We start from the raw sequence: 14,302 nt of genomic DNA, 5'->3' as shown, positions 1-14,302 counted from the left end.
TCCGCTTCTCTCTGTGTGTCCTTGCCTGTGAGGTACACGCAGTGATCGTGACATCTGTGAACCCCAAGGTCTGCTGCGCAGGAGCGCTGCGGATGAACAGGCAGGGATGCGTTAATAGCGGGGCTGCTGCGCGCATCGTGCGTACGTGTGGGGAGGGTGCCAGAGCAGGCACGCTTTGTGGTTACGTCTCTCCTAGCATCCTTGAAGTCGCTTCTAAACTGCAAAAAAAGCTTCGTATCCTCCAGAGCGTGCAGTAAATAGAGGAGCTGGAAGCGAGTCCTGGTTGCCCTGTTGTGGTGAGGCACCTGGCGCAGGTTTTGCAGCCGGGCTGGGGCTGTTTTGCCGGGGCCCTGAGTTTGGCTGCGGGCAGGGTGACTCATGCAGCTGCTCTCGGGGCCGACTCTGCAAAAGTGCACGCTGGCAGATCAGGCTGTGTGTGGGTGTGCAAAGCCCCAGCGAGGAACTTGCACCCCTAACAGCTGCATCGGCGCTTCTGAGGACCGGCTGGCGGCGGGGGGGATAGGTGAAGTTTTTGGAAACCCACCGAGGGGGGCGGACGCGGGGTTAAGCTGGCAGGGCGGTGTGCCAGCTTTTGGCGAGACATCCCCTGCGCTGAGACCCTGGGAAACTCATCCTGCCGTGAGCCGGCGTGAAGGTGAGAGGTGCCCGCTGCTAGAGAGCAGCCTGAGCCAGACCCCCCGGAGCTGAAATCCCTTCCCTGCCCTGGGGGGTCTTCACCCAGGGTTTGCCAAGGCCCCGCTGGCTCTGCCGGGGAGTGCACCCAGAGCCCAGCCTTCCCCAGCTCCCCAGCCCCGGGGCTCAGCCCCCACCCTGCAGCTCTGGCGGGGCTCTAGTGCTTACTGGGTTAAAACGTTGAATGTGCTTCAAAAAAGGGTTTTCCTGTCCTCCCTGCCCCACGGCTGTCCTCATGGGGAAGCTCAGCTCTGCCCACTGCTTCTTCAGCCCTATTTTAGGCAACTGTGGATTTTCTCTCCCCCCTACCCCAAAATAGCTAAAACTACCTATTTTACTGGACAAACACCTCTGAAAATCCATCTCCTTGCCCCCCTCGCTGCCAGGTATTTGGCTTTGTCCATTCAGCCCTGTGGCTCATCGGCAGCATGCAGTGATCTGGATTTATCGGACTGTCAGTAACTCCCGCTGAAAAGCCTGGCTTTGCGAGGAAGTGCTGTTTACCGAAAATGTCATCTTTTATTTAGACTCCTGCTGCAGCCAACCCATGTCTTTTTTTCAGGCCTGTTTAATTAGTAACCACCACACAGCCCCTGACACATGTTCCTGGGTGGTTTTTTTTCCTCTAATAAGCACTAGGTAGCTTGGCCGGGGGCGGGAGGGGCAGAGAAGGGCTCCTCTGCGGCAGGGAGGGGAGGGAAGCGAGAGCAAGATGAGGAGCCAAGGGCAGCTCAAATCTAACAATCACATGCTCGTGAAGCGATGAATCCCAGAAAGGGCATCTCTGCGTGCCTGCCGGCTCGCCCGCCCTCCTCCTCCTCACACAGCGGCCGTGTGGAGGTAACGGGTGCGATCCCCCCGCCTGGCACCCAGAGAGGGGTCAGGGATTTGGATCGCTTCCCGGGCAGAGCTCGGATGCATTAAAGTCGTGATAGCTCGAGTGCCGGAGCCCTTTGCCCGTGGGGCTTTCCTGCAGGTCCAGAGGCTGAGCTGAACTTTTCCACCCGCTTTCAGGCAGGGAAGGGATTTGTGGCAGCCCTGGAGAGGTTTGGGAAGGGGTTTTAGCACAGGGGGAGAGCTGGAGCAGAGGACTGTGACTGTAACCAGGGGCAGAAATAACTTTTCTTCTCCCTCTTCCCTTTCCTCCCTGCAGAAGAAGGCAGAGGCTGCCCACCGGATCCTGGAAGGACTGGGTCCCCAGGTGGAGCTGGTGAGTGTTACCTCTCGCTGTGGGGAGTGGGAGTTGGGCCAGGTTCGGAGAGGTCCCTGGGCGGCGAGCTCGGCACCCTGTGCGTGTGTCTAAGCTGTCAGAAGGAAGTGTGCTGCTGGCCCGGACCTCTCGCTGGCACAGCACCAAGGCAGGAAGCGAAGTGACTGAGATGAGTACTAAAACGCAGGCAGACACACACACAGAGCCCTCTTTGGAGAGCCTTAACCCTTAGGCTCCTGCCTCACATGCCGCAGCAGAGCTGGGTGGCGGAAGGGGCTCCGGCACGGTCTGCCCCTGCTCGGGATGCTGATGGCTTCACCTGCTGATGGCAGCCACAGCGCCGGGGCTGTGGGGCTGCTGCCGGCCCAGCCAGCCTCGTGGTGCTGTGTGGGAGGGATGGGTGCTGGGACAGCTCTTCTCTGTCCCACCCCGCCGCTAACGGAGGAGGGTGTTGGAGGGTGCTCTGTAAGCACGGCCCGGTTGCAGCTGCAACAACCTGCAGGTATCGGGACTCGCACACATCCTATTTCTGTCTTCCTCGTGCACAGAGAAGCTGAGAAAAACAACTTACAATAAATTATCAATTTTGGGCTGCCCTCTTACCCAGCAAAATCCAGCTGTAAGTGAAGCGGTTGATTGCTGGAGGGGTGGCTGAAAACAACTCCTGAGGGGCTGAGTCCTGGAGAAGGGTGCTGGGAAAGGGTGCGTCTGCAGCGATGCTGCTGGAGGGAGCAGAGGGGGACAGGCACGGTCTGACGGAGCATCTCTTGCTTTGCACTGGCTGCGGGGTGCAACAGAGCGAGCCATTCCTGCGAGGTGGGAGCAGGCAGCTCGCAGTCCTCGACAGCTGTAATTTGGACTTGCCTTTGCGGAGGTGGTACTAATCCCTATCTTCCCCGGATGCGTAAGGGAGAGGTCACAAGGGAATTAGTGCTCACTGCTACGTGTCAAAGCCCGCTTCTGTGTTTGGGGAGGTAGCACTCATTATTTTTCCTTTGAGTCACCAGGGTCAAACCCTTTGCTCTCTTTCTGCTCTGAAGATAGGCAGTGCCTGGGGTTGGTGCTTCCTCATCCCAACAATGTTGCATTTCCTTTCTTTCCTTCTGCTCCGCCCCCCCCCCCCCGCTTTTTTTTTCCTCCTTTTTTTCCCTTTTTTTTTTTTTTTTTTTTTTAGTTTGTTGATGCTTTGTCCCTGGGTGCTAACACTGCACAGGGGGGAGCTGTAGCAGAACCCAGTGCAAAACTTACCTCTGTCACCCTGCCTTACTCCTCAGAGGGCAGGGGAAGCCTCTGCTGAGAAAACCCTGCAAAACCCCGGTTGGGCTCTGTGTGCGTCTTGCAGACTGTCTCATCTGTCTGCCCAGAGACAGACGCTTCCTATGGCCCAGCCCCCATGCCGTGTCGGACAAACCAGCACCCGGGACCTGCCAACGGCCTCTGAGAGATGAGATGAATAGTCAGATCTTCTTCTGAGTTGGAAAGGAAGCAGCTCCAGGAAGGAGAGCAGCTTTGCATGCTCTGCCCGATGTGCACGCCTGCTCCACCGTGTCGCACACGACGTGCACCAGCCCTGGAGCTGCCGCAAGCCAGAGGTCTCTTGCAGGGAGGTTGGGGCAGCCTGGTGCTAATCCTGTGCAAAACCCCTGCAAGGAGCAGTGGTGGCTGTCACCCAAATGCAGGGTCTTGGGCTGCTATCGGCTCCACTCAGGCTGCTGATGTCTTGCTTTTGGTCATTCAGAGAGCTCTGGTTATTGCATTTGCAACAGCGATGGTGACGGATGCGCGTCGGCTCGGCAGCGGGGCAGCTTGCCAGGGGCTGATGGTGCGAGGCAAGAGGTCACGGTGGAAATGGGTTAGTGATGGCAGAGAGAGGCCAGAGGTTACCGCAGCGTTGGCAGACGGCGGCCACGAGCAGGGCGAGGCGGTACGAGGTCTTGGGTGCTGCTGGTAGAACAGAGCTGGAGGCTGCGTCCCCAGCTTGTGCTGGCGTTAACGGGCGGAGGGGCCATGGTGGGGCTCTGCCTTCTGTCCTGCTGGCGGCAGGTTGCTCCGAGGGGTTTGTGTGTGAGCGAAGAAAGAAATCTTACCGCCTGAGCACGTCAGTGGGCTGGTTGAGGCTGCCTGTAGCATTAGCTGGAAGGAGGGGTTTTGAGAGTGATCCAGTATAGCATAAATAGCGATTTACCCAGAAGTTTGGGGTCTGTGTCATGTGTTTCCCATCGAGTTGGAAGCTGCTGGGAGATGGCCCAGCACTGGTAGGAAACTCTTTAATTCCTGACTTCAGTCTTTTAGACAGCTCCCTCAGAGCTTTTGGGCTTACAAGCTCTTCACTGAAACTGGTATCCTTGGGTTGTACATCTTAAGGAAGCAGCAAGTGTTTGTTGCTGGTTCCTGGCTTCTCACTGCTTTGACCTTACAAAGTCTGGCCCTGCATTTTTTGTCTTAGAGGTGTCAGTCATGTCTCATCCTCTTTGGAGGATCATCGTTTTTGTGCTCCTGGGGTTTTAAACATGCAGAATTGTCCCCGAATCCCTTTGCCCATTACTCCTTGCTGGTGCCTCTCCATCCTATCTGCTGGGGTTTTGGGTGGCCCTGCACCTCTTCCCTGGCCCTCATGTCAGCCCCAGCTGATGCAGAACACACCGGTGTGCCACGCGGCCACGGCTGCTGCCCTCTGCTTGGCTGGGGCTCGTCTCACTGTACCTGCAGTGGAAATCACCCCCTGCCAAGGGATCCCCAGGAAGCAGGGATCCAGTTGAGATCCCAGGAAGCCAGTGCTCCCCTCTAGGTCAGGAGGAGGTTGTGACTCAGTAAACCGGGACTCTGCTCATTTAATCCCCGCAACATAGCGGTACCATTTTAAAAATGACCCCATGTTTTCCCCAGGGAGAAATGTCATTGAGATGTGTAGTCTGAACGCTGCAGTGGCCAGAAAGCAATTGAGACCTTTCATTCTGTTTTATTTTTAAAAAGCTTTCAGTAAATCCAAGGTTTTTCCAGTAATAGCTTTGCATTGCAATTATGTTTTTCTTAAATGTCATCCCCCAGAGAAATGCATTACATGTCCCTTACCCTGGAGAAACACTGTGAATGTTTTGAACATGTCACCTTATCCATCTGACCTGTCAGCTTTACGTTTGCTTACTCATTGAGAAAGTTGTAATGCTGTGCAGGATGCGGACGGCTCTGAGGGAAGATGCTGTTTCTCAGTCCCTGCCCTGTTGAGAATAAAGTTTCTGTAACTTTAGTCTGTGAGGTTATGGTCTCTATGGGATAGGGAGAACTTGTCTCCTGGGCTTGCTCCACTGCATGAATGAGTTACAATGCTGAGGCTGTTGTGCAGACAGAAATCTCTTTGAGATCCTGGTGTCATGTGGATCTTGGTTTTGGGTCCCAGAGTTTATTTCTGAATGTTTGGGTGTTTCTTTTAAAGTGATGTGGTCCAGTGCTTGTCTGTTAACACTTAGGTTTGCTAACTAAGAATTTAAATGGCTGTTTATATCATATATAAGTAGTAGCAGAAAAGAATCAGCAGCCTTTGGTGAGCTGAGTGGCATCAGGGCATCCGTGATGTCCATGTGCACATGAGCATCTCCTAACCCAGGCAAACCAAAACGTTTACTCCACCGCCTTCTCCCAGGAAGAAGGTCTCTGTGGCTCACCACAGGCCAGCTTCTTTGCTTTGATTTTTATGAGCATAGAGGGAAGAGAGGCACTCTTATTTATCAGTATTTCCAGTTCCTGCAGTCCTCTTCCAAGAGGCAGTCGCTGGTCAAGGCCGCCCAGCAGTTCCAGCAGTTCCTCCAGTCGAGCCTTTCCAGGGTGACTGTGGACGTGATGCTCCAGAGCCACGGCTTGATTTCTTCTCTCCATGGTGCAGACCTGCCTCTCTCGAGCTACGTGATGAGACGGATGTCTGTGTTCCTCTGAGCTTTCCAAGCGTGAAGTGCACAGCCAGCTCTGAGCCTGGAGTCAGACCAGCGGATCTAAGAGGATTCATAATAGAAATACCCCTGGGGAAGGGACACCACTGAGAACATGTCATCTTCTGGGGGACCTGCTTGTCCCTCTCATCTGCCCTGGCTCTGTCAGCACGAGGTGGCTGGGTGTCTCCTTGCAGGTGTCTCCTGGCAGACTTGCAGCCTGCCATCCCCTTGCAGGGTAACAGATGCCCAAACGCTGCTGGCAGCCCCGCAGTCCTCCTGGGACGTGGCGGTTCATCTTGCCACGTCTGTCTGCCTGGGCTCCTCTGCATGCCTCTTCCACATGGGGGTTATGTGTGCTTTCCCAGCGAAGAGGTACATGTCCAAGGGCAGCCAGAAACAGAAGCTGATGACCTACTGATGCCAAGATGTAGCGGTGATGGGCTGCAGAGAGTAGGGAGAGCTACGCCCAGTCTCCTTTCTGTGCAGATCGATGTGGCTGTCCCGGTGTGTGGCAGGGGAGAGGTGAGGCAGTATCTGTTTTTTACAGAGCAGTAGAGACAGGCTGGCTGTGTGGAAAAACAAGCTGCTTTGCCAAGCACCTGTGGTGGGGAGATACTGTGGAGGAGGTGAGAATAACACCTTCTTTAAACTGGAGGAGAAAGGGACCCACCTGTGTTTGCAGGTCCTGTCCTCTCCAGTGCTGCTCACCTGGTTGAGCAGATGTTCAGCAGATGTTTTGCTCTTTTCCTATGTTTAATCTGAGATGAGATTGAGAGGACCCAGAGTGTAGCCTCAGCCATATGACCACAGTAGGAAGGTGAGCTGGTTTGTACGTAGCCATGGCCAGGATGCTGCCTTCAACCAGCACCCGGCCATCACGCATCCCCCTGCCTGTGTTTGGCCATAGATTTTAGATTGCTCACAGCTGATTTGGTGAAAGTTTGTGGATGAACTGCTTGAAAACTTGGGTGATGTTTCTGTGGTTGGACAGGAGCTGTGCTTGTTAGGCGCCCAGTTGCAGATGATGGTTGGGCCATGGCAAGCTTTTGATTAGCACAGTCTTGGACATGTTCACACCAGTTTCGCCAATGACTAGAAGAGCATTGAAGGGCTTAATCCTGAGCACCCTGTCAGCCTTCTTACACAGACACAACTGGTGGCAGCTCCTGGAGCATGGCGTGAGCTGTTAATCATAATGGGTGGGATCAAGCGTGGTCTCTGTGGCACCTCTCCCTGCCAGAGGTGGGACCCTGTATTGTGGCAGGTTCCCGAGCGTATATCACCCGGCGGATGGGAAGGGAGAGGTAACGAGGGCAGTGACTGGCTGAAGGTGGCCAGGAATGGATCCAGCTCTCCTGACTTGCCGTGGAGGGCCCTGACACGTCTCCACTGAGGGTGCAGGGAGCAGAGCAGCTCCATGGTGGGTGCTCCCATCTGGTCCTGAAGACAGCCATGGTCACTGCGCTCTCCAGAGGGCAACCCTGGGCAAAACACTTGTCCTGCTGGAGCCCAGTGCCCCTCCTGAGGGATGGACAAGAGCATCGCCCTACACTTGGGTGCTGGGGGACTGCAGTGATGTGCCCGGGGGCCAGCCTGCCCCTGGTGTTGCTGGAAACCATGGGGGCGAAGACTTGTCCTGCCTGCAGTTGCTTGCGCTTGGCTCCCTGGGAGAGCTCGGGCAGGCTTTTGCCGTGTAGACATAACAATTTGCAGCACACAGACTGTCTCTTCCCGCTCCCCAAGCCCCCCTTTCCCCTCGCCTCCCCCGTGTCATATGTTCCAAAGCGCACTGCGTTTTTCAATCAGTGAATAACAACCACGTACTCCGCCGTGCCGTGTTTATGTGGATTACGTCGCAAATTGCTTGTTCTGAGCCAGCTCGCTCGAGCGCTGCCTGCCCTCCCACGGGCTGAGCCGGGATGCACCGTGACTCGAGCGGCGCCGCCGGGAGCCAGCAGTCTCCAGTACGGCTGGGGAGTGGGGCTGGGGGAGACAGGCGGACTGGGGGGTGCGGGGACGGGCGCCTGGGCTGGCACAGCTCAGGGAGATGGGAACCTGCACCGAGGCGGCAGCGCTTCTGACGGGCTTAAGTTTCTAAATGTCAGACCGTACCATTTATGCCTTCATTTTTCTTATTTATTTCAGCCATTATACAACCAGCCTTCAGACACCAGGCAATACCATGAAAACATTAAAATGTAAGTATGTGGCAATAAAGGCTATTTTAAATGTCAGGTTGGGCATTAGGCTGGAGCGGGAGAGATGCTAGCTCGCTCCCAGACCCTGATTAAAGCTGCCAAGGAATTGCAGGCATCCTTTTAGAGCTGGTGTTTCGCTGCTCTGGGTGCTGAAGCACAAACCAGCTCTAGGAGCAGCTCCAGGAGCCCAGCAGTTGGGAGCCTGATTCAGAGGGATGCTGAAGGTGCTGTTTTGATTTTCTTGGGAGGGTGGATGCGGGTCCTGGCCGGTCTCTTGGCGTTTTCCCAGAGAGCACTCACCTTGGGTGCTTTCTTCTGTGTTTCACGCATACTGAAGTATGAAATCAGCTGCCAGCCCATGTGTGTTTGCATGCGGGAAAGATGAGGTAAAATGAAAAGTTGCAATTACAATTAGATTTTCATGAAGCACCTCTTGAATGTCTAATAACAACTGGTTATTTCAAAGATACTTACCGAGACTTAGCAATCATCTAATTTGACTTATCACCTCAATACACGATTTAATCATCAACCTGCACTTAATAACCACAGTGACTTCCTGAACACCGAAGAAATATAACAGATAATGAGAATAGCGATAATTGCGATTATTGTTGGAAACTTAAATAGTCAAACCAGATCTGAAACTTTCATCTGTCTTGAATGAACTGATGATTGCTCTGAGCTGCCTGCAGCGTGTCTATTTTGATATGGGCTCGGTCAGCTGGCGATAATCATCTTTAATAATCTATTAACAAAAGTTAATAATCTTTTGCTTTTCAGCGGTATGTTAATTGATGCTAGGGGAATTATAGGGAAAGCGTTAACGTACCTCTGCTGTTCTGCTCTGCTGCAGGGGAGCATGGTAGGCGCTGGCGATGTTTAGGTGCTCTCCGTCCCCACGGGCTGCAGGGAGGAGGAGGGTTTGGTGACGTGACCCAGCCGCTCACTGCCCGGCCGCACTCGGTTCCTGCTCCACCCAAGGCTTCCTGTGTCATCCAGGCAACGCACTCACTGTAAAACATTCAAACCCCAGAGTCACCCCGAGCCCTTTGGTTCCCACAGGGCTCAGCAGGTCCCCGAGCGGCCTCGCTGCCAGCGCTGGGCACTAGCACCATAAATGCGAGGGTTGCGTTCGGGTACTTGACGTTGGCCTGGGTGCTGTGCATAAACCCAAGGTGCTGCTGTGCCGTGCACCTCTGGGGCAGGGGAGCATCATCTCCGGGGTGTGGGTGGGGAGGGCAAGCAGATGGAGAGGTCAGCGGGAAATGATGGCCTTTCCTGCAGCTGAGATATCCTGATAGCTTTCCACTTCCAGACGTTTCCTTTGTGCCTTGTGTTGGCAAGGCATTTACCCCCTGTCATTCGAGCTTGGCAGACATTGCCGCAAGACTTGGGCAAAGACCGCCCAGGGTTTTGACACGCATGTGCTTTGGCCTGGGTCTCATGTCATTTCAGCCCTCTGGCTGTTGTCTTCGGTGGACACGCTGCCTGCGTTGAAGGTGGCAATTTCGAGCTGATCAGTAGTTTTGTCCTTGAAAGAATGAGTTGAAAGTAGATCCAGGTGCTTCACCCACTCTCCATTCCACTGCCAATATTTGTGGGTTTGTGGATCACATTTTTCCTGTGATTTAAATGATTTCCTGTCCTTGGTTGCCGCCTGAAGGACGGGCGCAAATGAGAGGGAACTGACTGCGCAGGTCAGGAGCGAAACTGGTAATGAGATGTGAAGCCCTGTCAAACCAACTTCGCATGCCATCAGAGCAGGCGCTCCTCTCCATCCTTTCCCTTGTAGGCATCCGTAGGGTTATCCCAACACCGGGCAGCAGGCAGTCCTCCCGTGCAGCTGTAGTGGTGGTGGTGATAGACCAAGGAGAGGTTGGAGCGGGCAGGCTTGGGGTTAATGTTCACTGTGATTAATGCTGCAAAAATATGGGAAGGAAACCACACATTTTAATGAAAAGCCTCCGTCTCCTCCTTCCAGAAACCTCACAATTAGCTGCCTTCAGCTGGTTATTGATGCCAGCCAAACGCATTTACGGATCTAGGTCAGCGAAAGGCCCTTGAGCGATCTGGGCTCCAGATGTTTGCTGCTTTTGACCGTGGGTCTGTCTCGGAGGTCCTGGGGTCTGAACTGCACTTTGCTACTTGTTGATGGACATGCAGAGAAATCGGTGTGTCCTGTTCTCCCATCTCTTGGGTCCCTGCTGCACATTAAAAGACATTCGGATGGTTGGGAGGCAGATAAAAAAAAAATCAAGATTTCAGTGATTCTTCTAAGCAGATAATTCGGGGTCCTTTGAACAAGAGGAAAAGGTATTAAACTTCTCCGTTTTGACCAAATCATGCTTGGATGTTCAAATCCCACCTACAACTTCTCTGCAGGCTGCATTTGAAGATACTTTTTGTTCTTTCTCGTTCTTAATATGTTTGTGCCTTCTGCTCTAGAAGAGCAGCTTCCGCTCTGTAGCCTGGAGGTGGCTTTTTCGGTAAGAGATCGAGTAAATCATCAGGGTGCTGGGAGACGTCAGCCAGATGCGTTAGAGCACCAGAAGGACAACTGCCAGGACACCACAGGTTATATTTTGCCAAGGTGTAATTGGATGCAGATTCTTCTGAACAACTTCCCCCTACACAGATGTAGCCATGCTGAAAAAGTCTTTTGGCACGTTGCTGGAAAAATCATCTAGGTTGTGATTCTGTCCACAAAACCTCATTGCATGCTGGCTCTGTTGTGTTAAATAGAAACTGCTCCCGCATGAAGCTGGTTTGGAGCGTCATACCTGGGCACAGGAGGATGGCCAGGCTGTTACTATTCACAAATACCTTTTTTCTTCTTTTTAAACATTTCCTAGGGTGGATTTTTTTTCTCAGTTGAATGTTTGCAAGTGTCAGTGGGAAGGCATTTGAATATCAGAAAGCCAGGATTCCTCGATTTCTCTACAGCGATACTCGCCGCCTTGCAACACTAGTTCAATTCTTCCTGCTTGTTTGCTTTGCTTTTCAGCTGGGATGAGTCACTTATGCTAATAGAGCTGACTGGGGAGTTACGGGAAGAATTTCTACTCTTACTAAAATGTTACCGGTCTCTTATTTTCATGGAGTTTTATGGCCTGTCTCCTATTCAGTACAGTTAAAATTAATTTCATGCCCCAGTTCATTCCAGTGTTTGCAGCTTCAAAAGCTTTTAAGTCCTGTTTAGCTGCCTCGCTGTGCTGTTACCCGTCTGCTTGGGTCCCTTTGGTTCACCTGCAAGTGCAGGCTTCGAGCAAACATGGTTAATTTTGTATGCTACATCTGCCGCGTGATCCAAGGCACCGCTGAGTGGTTTGTGCCAAAGACTTGACCTACCTTTGATGGGACTGTGTCCTTTCTGTTTGAAATACCTTCTTTGTTGGAGGGAAAGGCTCTGCTGCTCTCTCATCAAGGAAGAAGAGAGCAAGACAGCGTTTAGTGCCCTTATCTGAGCTTTTCCCCCATAGCTAGCTTGGTCCTTGCTGTTTTTCAAGGTGTGAATTTTTTGGCTTTGCAATGGACTGACAGTTTCCTTCAAGATGTGTTGCAGCTCTGAACGCAACTGGAGGCCACTTGAATGATTCTGCATCAGTTGAGGAGGTTGCAAAGACCCCTTTATTTAGATTTTGCTGAAATACAGCAACAAACGCAGAGGACACTTGCTTGTGCACCAGTTAAGCACCAGTACATTTGGTCTAGGTCTCTTCAGCATTTTGCCAGCTGGATGTACAAGGATGAGAGCTGCTCTTCCTACTCTGCCGTGATAGTGATTTTGCATATTTTCCAGACTCCTGGCACCAAAGATATTAACCTTCTTTCCTCCAAGTGTTTGAAAAATGACAAGATGTTGTTCACATGAGCAGGATCAATTACCTGCTGTCTACCTGGAGAGATATTCTCTGAGGGAGCCTTCATCTCTACAGCAGGAGATTCCTGCTCGGTGAGCCATGAAAAACAGCCTGGTAGGACTCTCCTCCCTCCTTTCCCGAAGCAGTCATCTTGAAGTCATAGTCTGTGGGATTTGTGTTTGAAAGCAAAATATGAGCTTCTGAGCCTTGAAAAAGCACACAAAAGGAAAACTGAAAAGCCCAGGGTAAGTACGTGCAAGGTGCTGTTCACAGGGTTTGCTTTAAACCTTCCCTTCAAGAGCTTCTCCTTGCTTTTACACTGAAATTCATCAATGTTGGGGTTGAAACTAGGCTGCATACCCCTGAGATGCTTGGAGAGGTGTCGGAGAACCAGGGTGTGAGTGTACAGTTAAAACAGATCAAGAGCTTTGTGTGATTCTGGGTTTCTTGCATGTCCAAATCCAGCGGCAGCAAAGCTGTGTGTACTGTTAATATTTGCACATCTGGGTTGCTGTCTGCAGCTGATAGCTTTTCGGAGGGAGGATGCTTTGCCTCTGCAGAATCAAAATCTGAAGTCAGGATTTTCAGAGAGGTTTAGGGGCTTCTGAATATCTTTTTCTTTTTGAAAGGCCTCCCACCCCTCCACCTTCTCCTAAAAGAGCAAGGAGCAGAACTGCTTTCTTCTGAAAATCTTAACAACTATGGCTTTCCAAATCACTTGTCACTTTTGAAAATTTAAGTCATCTTTTCATTACTGGCTGTTTAGGGGTTTTAGTAGCACTGGATTGCCTCTAAATTCATAATCGAAGCCTGACATGTAACACAAATGCTCTTCCAAACCCTGTCATTACTAATACATTCTCTTTCAGGTCTTTTTATTAGTGCTTGTAGATTTTTTTCCTCATTAGAAATTCACCTAGCAGCTCCCCGCTCATCCCATTCAAGGTTTCTCATCTCTTTTATTCTCTGTTGGCATGCACCAGGGCAGAAGTATTACCTTGTGATGAATTACTAAATGATGGAGACACACGCTGCAACCTTCTGCTTCTTTCTCTTGCCAGTGAAAAGCCAAATACTGGTTTGGGCTGGACTATCTTGCAACGCTTCAGCTTGCAATGTCATCTTGGGCTTCAAGGGAAGGCAGAGGTGTAGGACAGGTGCCTGACTGATGGCCAGAAGTGCTTCTGCACTTGCACTTGTCTCATTTTAGTCCTAAGCTCATAGGTGCTAAAGGGGGTGGACATGAATTTCCCATCTGATGTTAAGAACTGTGGTTGTGGATGTTATTGCTGCCCAAGGGAGTCACTTGAGCATTTCAGTGGGAACATCTTCACAAGGAGATGGCACCACAGGGACCTGGACAGGCTGTGCTGGGGGTCTGGCCAGGGCAGGCTCTGATAACAAGGCACCCGTGTTTGCCAAGGCATTACCTCCTTGGAGCACAACCGTCTCACTGGCCTCAGTGTGTGAACCACCAGGTGAATTAACAGTGCAAACTTTTTCGTGAATTATAGCGACGACTTTGGACCTCCAGAGCTGAACGCGTTTTGGACTTGCAGAGGACGTGATTTGAGAAGCTGGGAGACCTCCGGATGGCTTCTTTCTCTTGAGTGTTTCTGGACACAAACACAGCCTGCCTGAATGTACATCCAGAGTTATGGACCTCTGCCACTCTGTTCTCAGAGGCACTAATGGTGCTGGGGGTTTAGTCCATCCCAATGCTCAAGGGCTCTGGGGTAAATTAATTGAAGATCTGCTTTGCTTTTCTTCCCCAGAAAGTGTTTCTGGATATTGCAAGGCAACTGCTCTGAACAGCTGGCTTTCCAGGAACGTGCCCTGCCTTGGGGTTAATAGGTTACAGTGTATTACCAGCTGGAGCCGTGTGCTCTGGCCGTTTCAGAGCAAGGAAATGAATGAGTGCAATGACCCGTGAACAGGATGACCTGCTCCCTGTCCTCTCTGCAGGGCGTCTTGCAGCTAGAGGGGTAGGGAATTGGTGACTACCCTGAGCTACGGCTTGGGATCCCGGCACCAGCGATACACAGGAGCCAGTGTACCTGGGGGGACACAACCGTTTCTGTACGCTCTCTGTTGTCTCTTGGCTGGTTTCACCTTGGAGCGTTCTTGCTGTGCTCCTCGGGTCCCGTGGTTTGCAGATCTCCAGTCTCGCTGGCAGCGCTTTGTTTGGCTGGAGTTGCCAGGAGGCTCCTCCGTTTCCGACCCTTGCCTGCATGATCAATCTCGTTGTACAATGGCTTTGCCAGCTGCTCGCTGCCTCCTTCCCATCGCTCTTTGCAGGCTTGATCCCTACTTTGTTTGCACTGGCTGTTTGATGAAAGACGTTCCTGTGTAATTAAATACCCCTGATTAGTTTTGATCAAATAGCAAACTTCCTTTCATCTCATCTTGCAC

General features: G+C 52.1%; 1 protein-coding gene across 16 annotated transcripts in view; it reads left to right on the top strand.

The window, feature by feature from the left end:
- NCOR2 (nuclear receptor corepressor 2) overlaps positions 1-14,302 on the top strand; it is a 260,683-nt gene that overhangs the window by 141,790 nt on the left and 104,591 nt on the right. For all 16 annotated transcript variants that reach the window (XM_030024273.2, XM_030024281.2, XM_030024280.2 and 13 more), the window contains exons 7-8: positions 1,847-1,903; positions 7,975-8,027. In XM_030024273.2, the coding sequence (XP_029880133.1) occupies positions 1,847-1,903; positions 7,975-8,027 (110 nt within the window). The remainder of the gene's footprint in view (positions 1-1,846; positions 1,904-7,974; positions 8,028-14,302) is intronic.

The sequence above is a fragment of the Aquila chrysaetos genome, chromosome 9 (genome assembly GCF_900496995.4).
Source record: "Aquila chrysaetos chrysaetos chromosome 9, bAquChr1.4, whole genome shotgun sequence".
Taxonomy (NCBI): Eukaryota; Metazoa; Chordata; class Aves; order Accipitriformes; family Accipitridae; genus Aquila; species Aquila chrysaetos.
The sequence above is the reverse complement of the archived record's forward strand: the minus strand, read 5'-3'. Positions and strand labels throughout refer to the sequence as shown.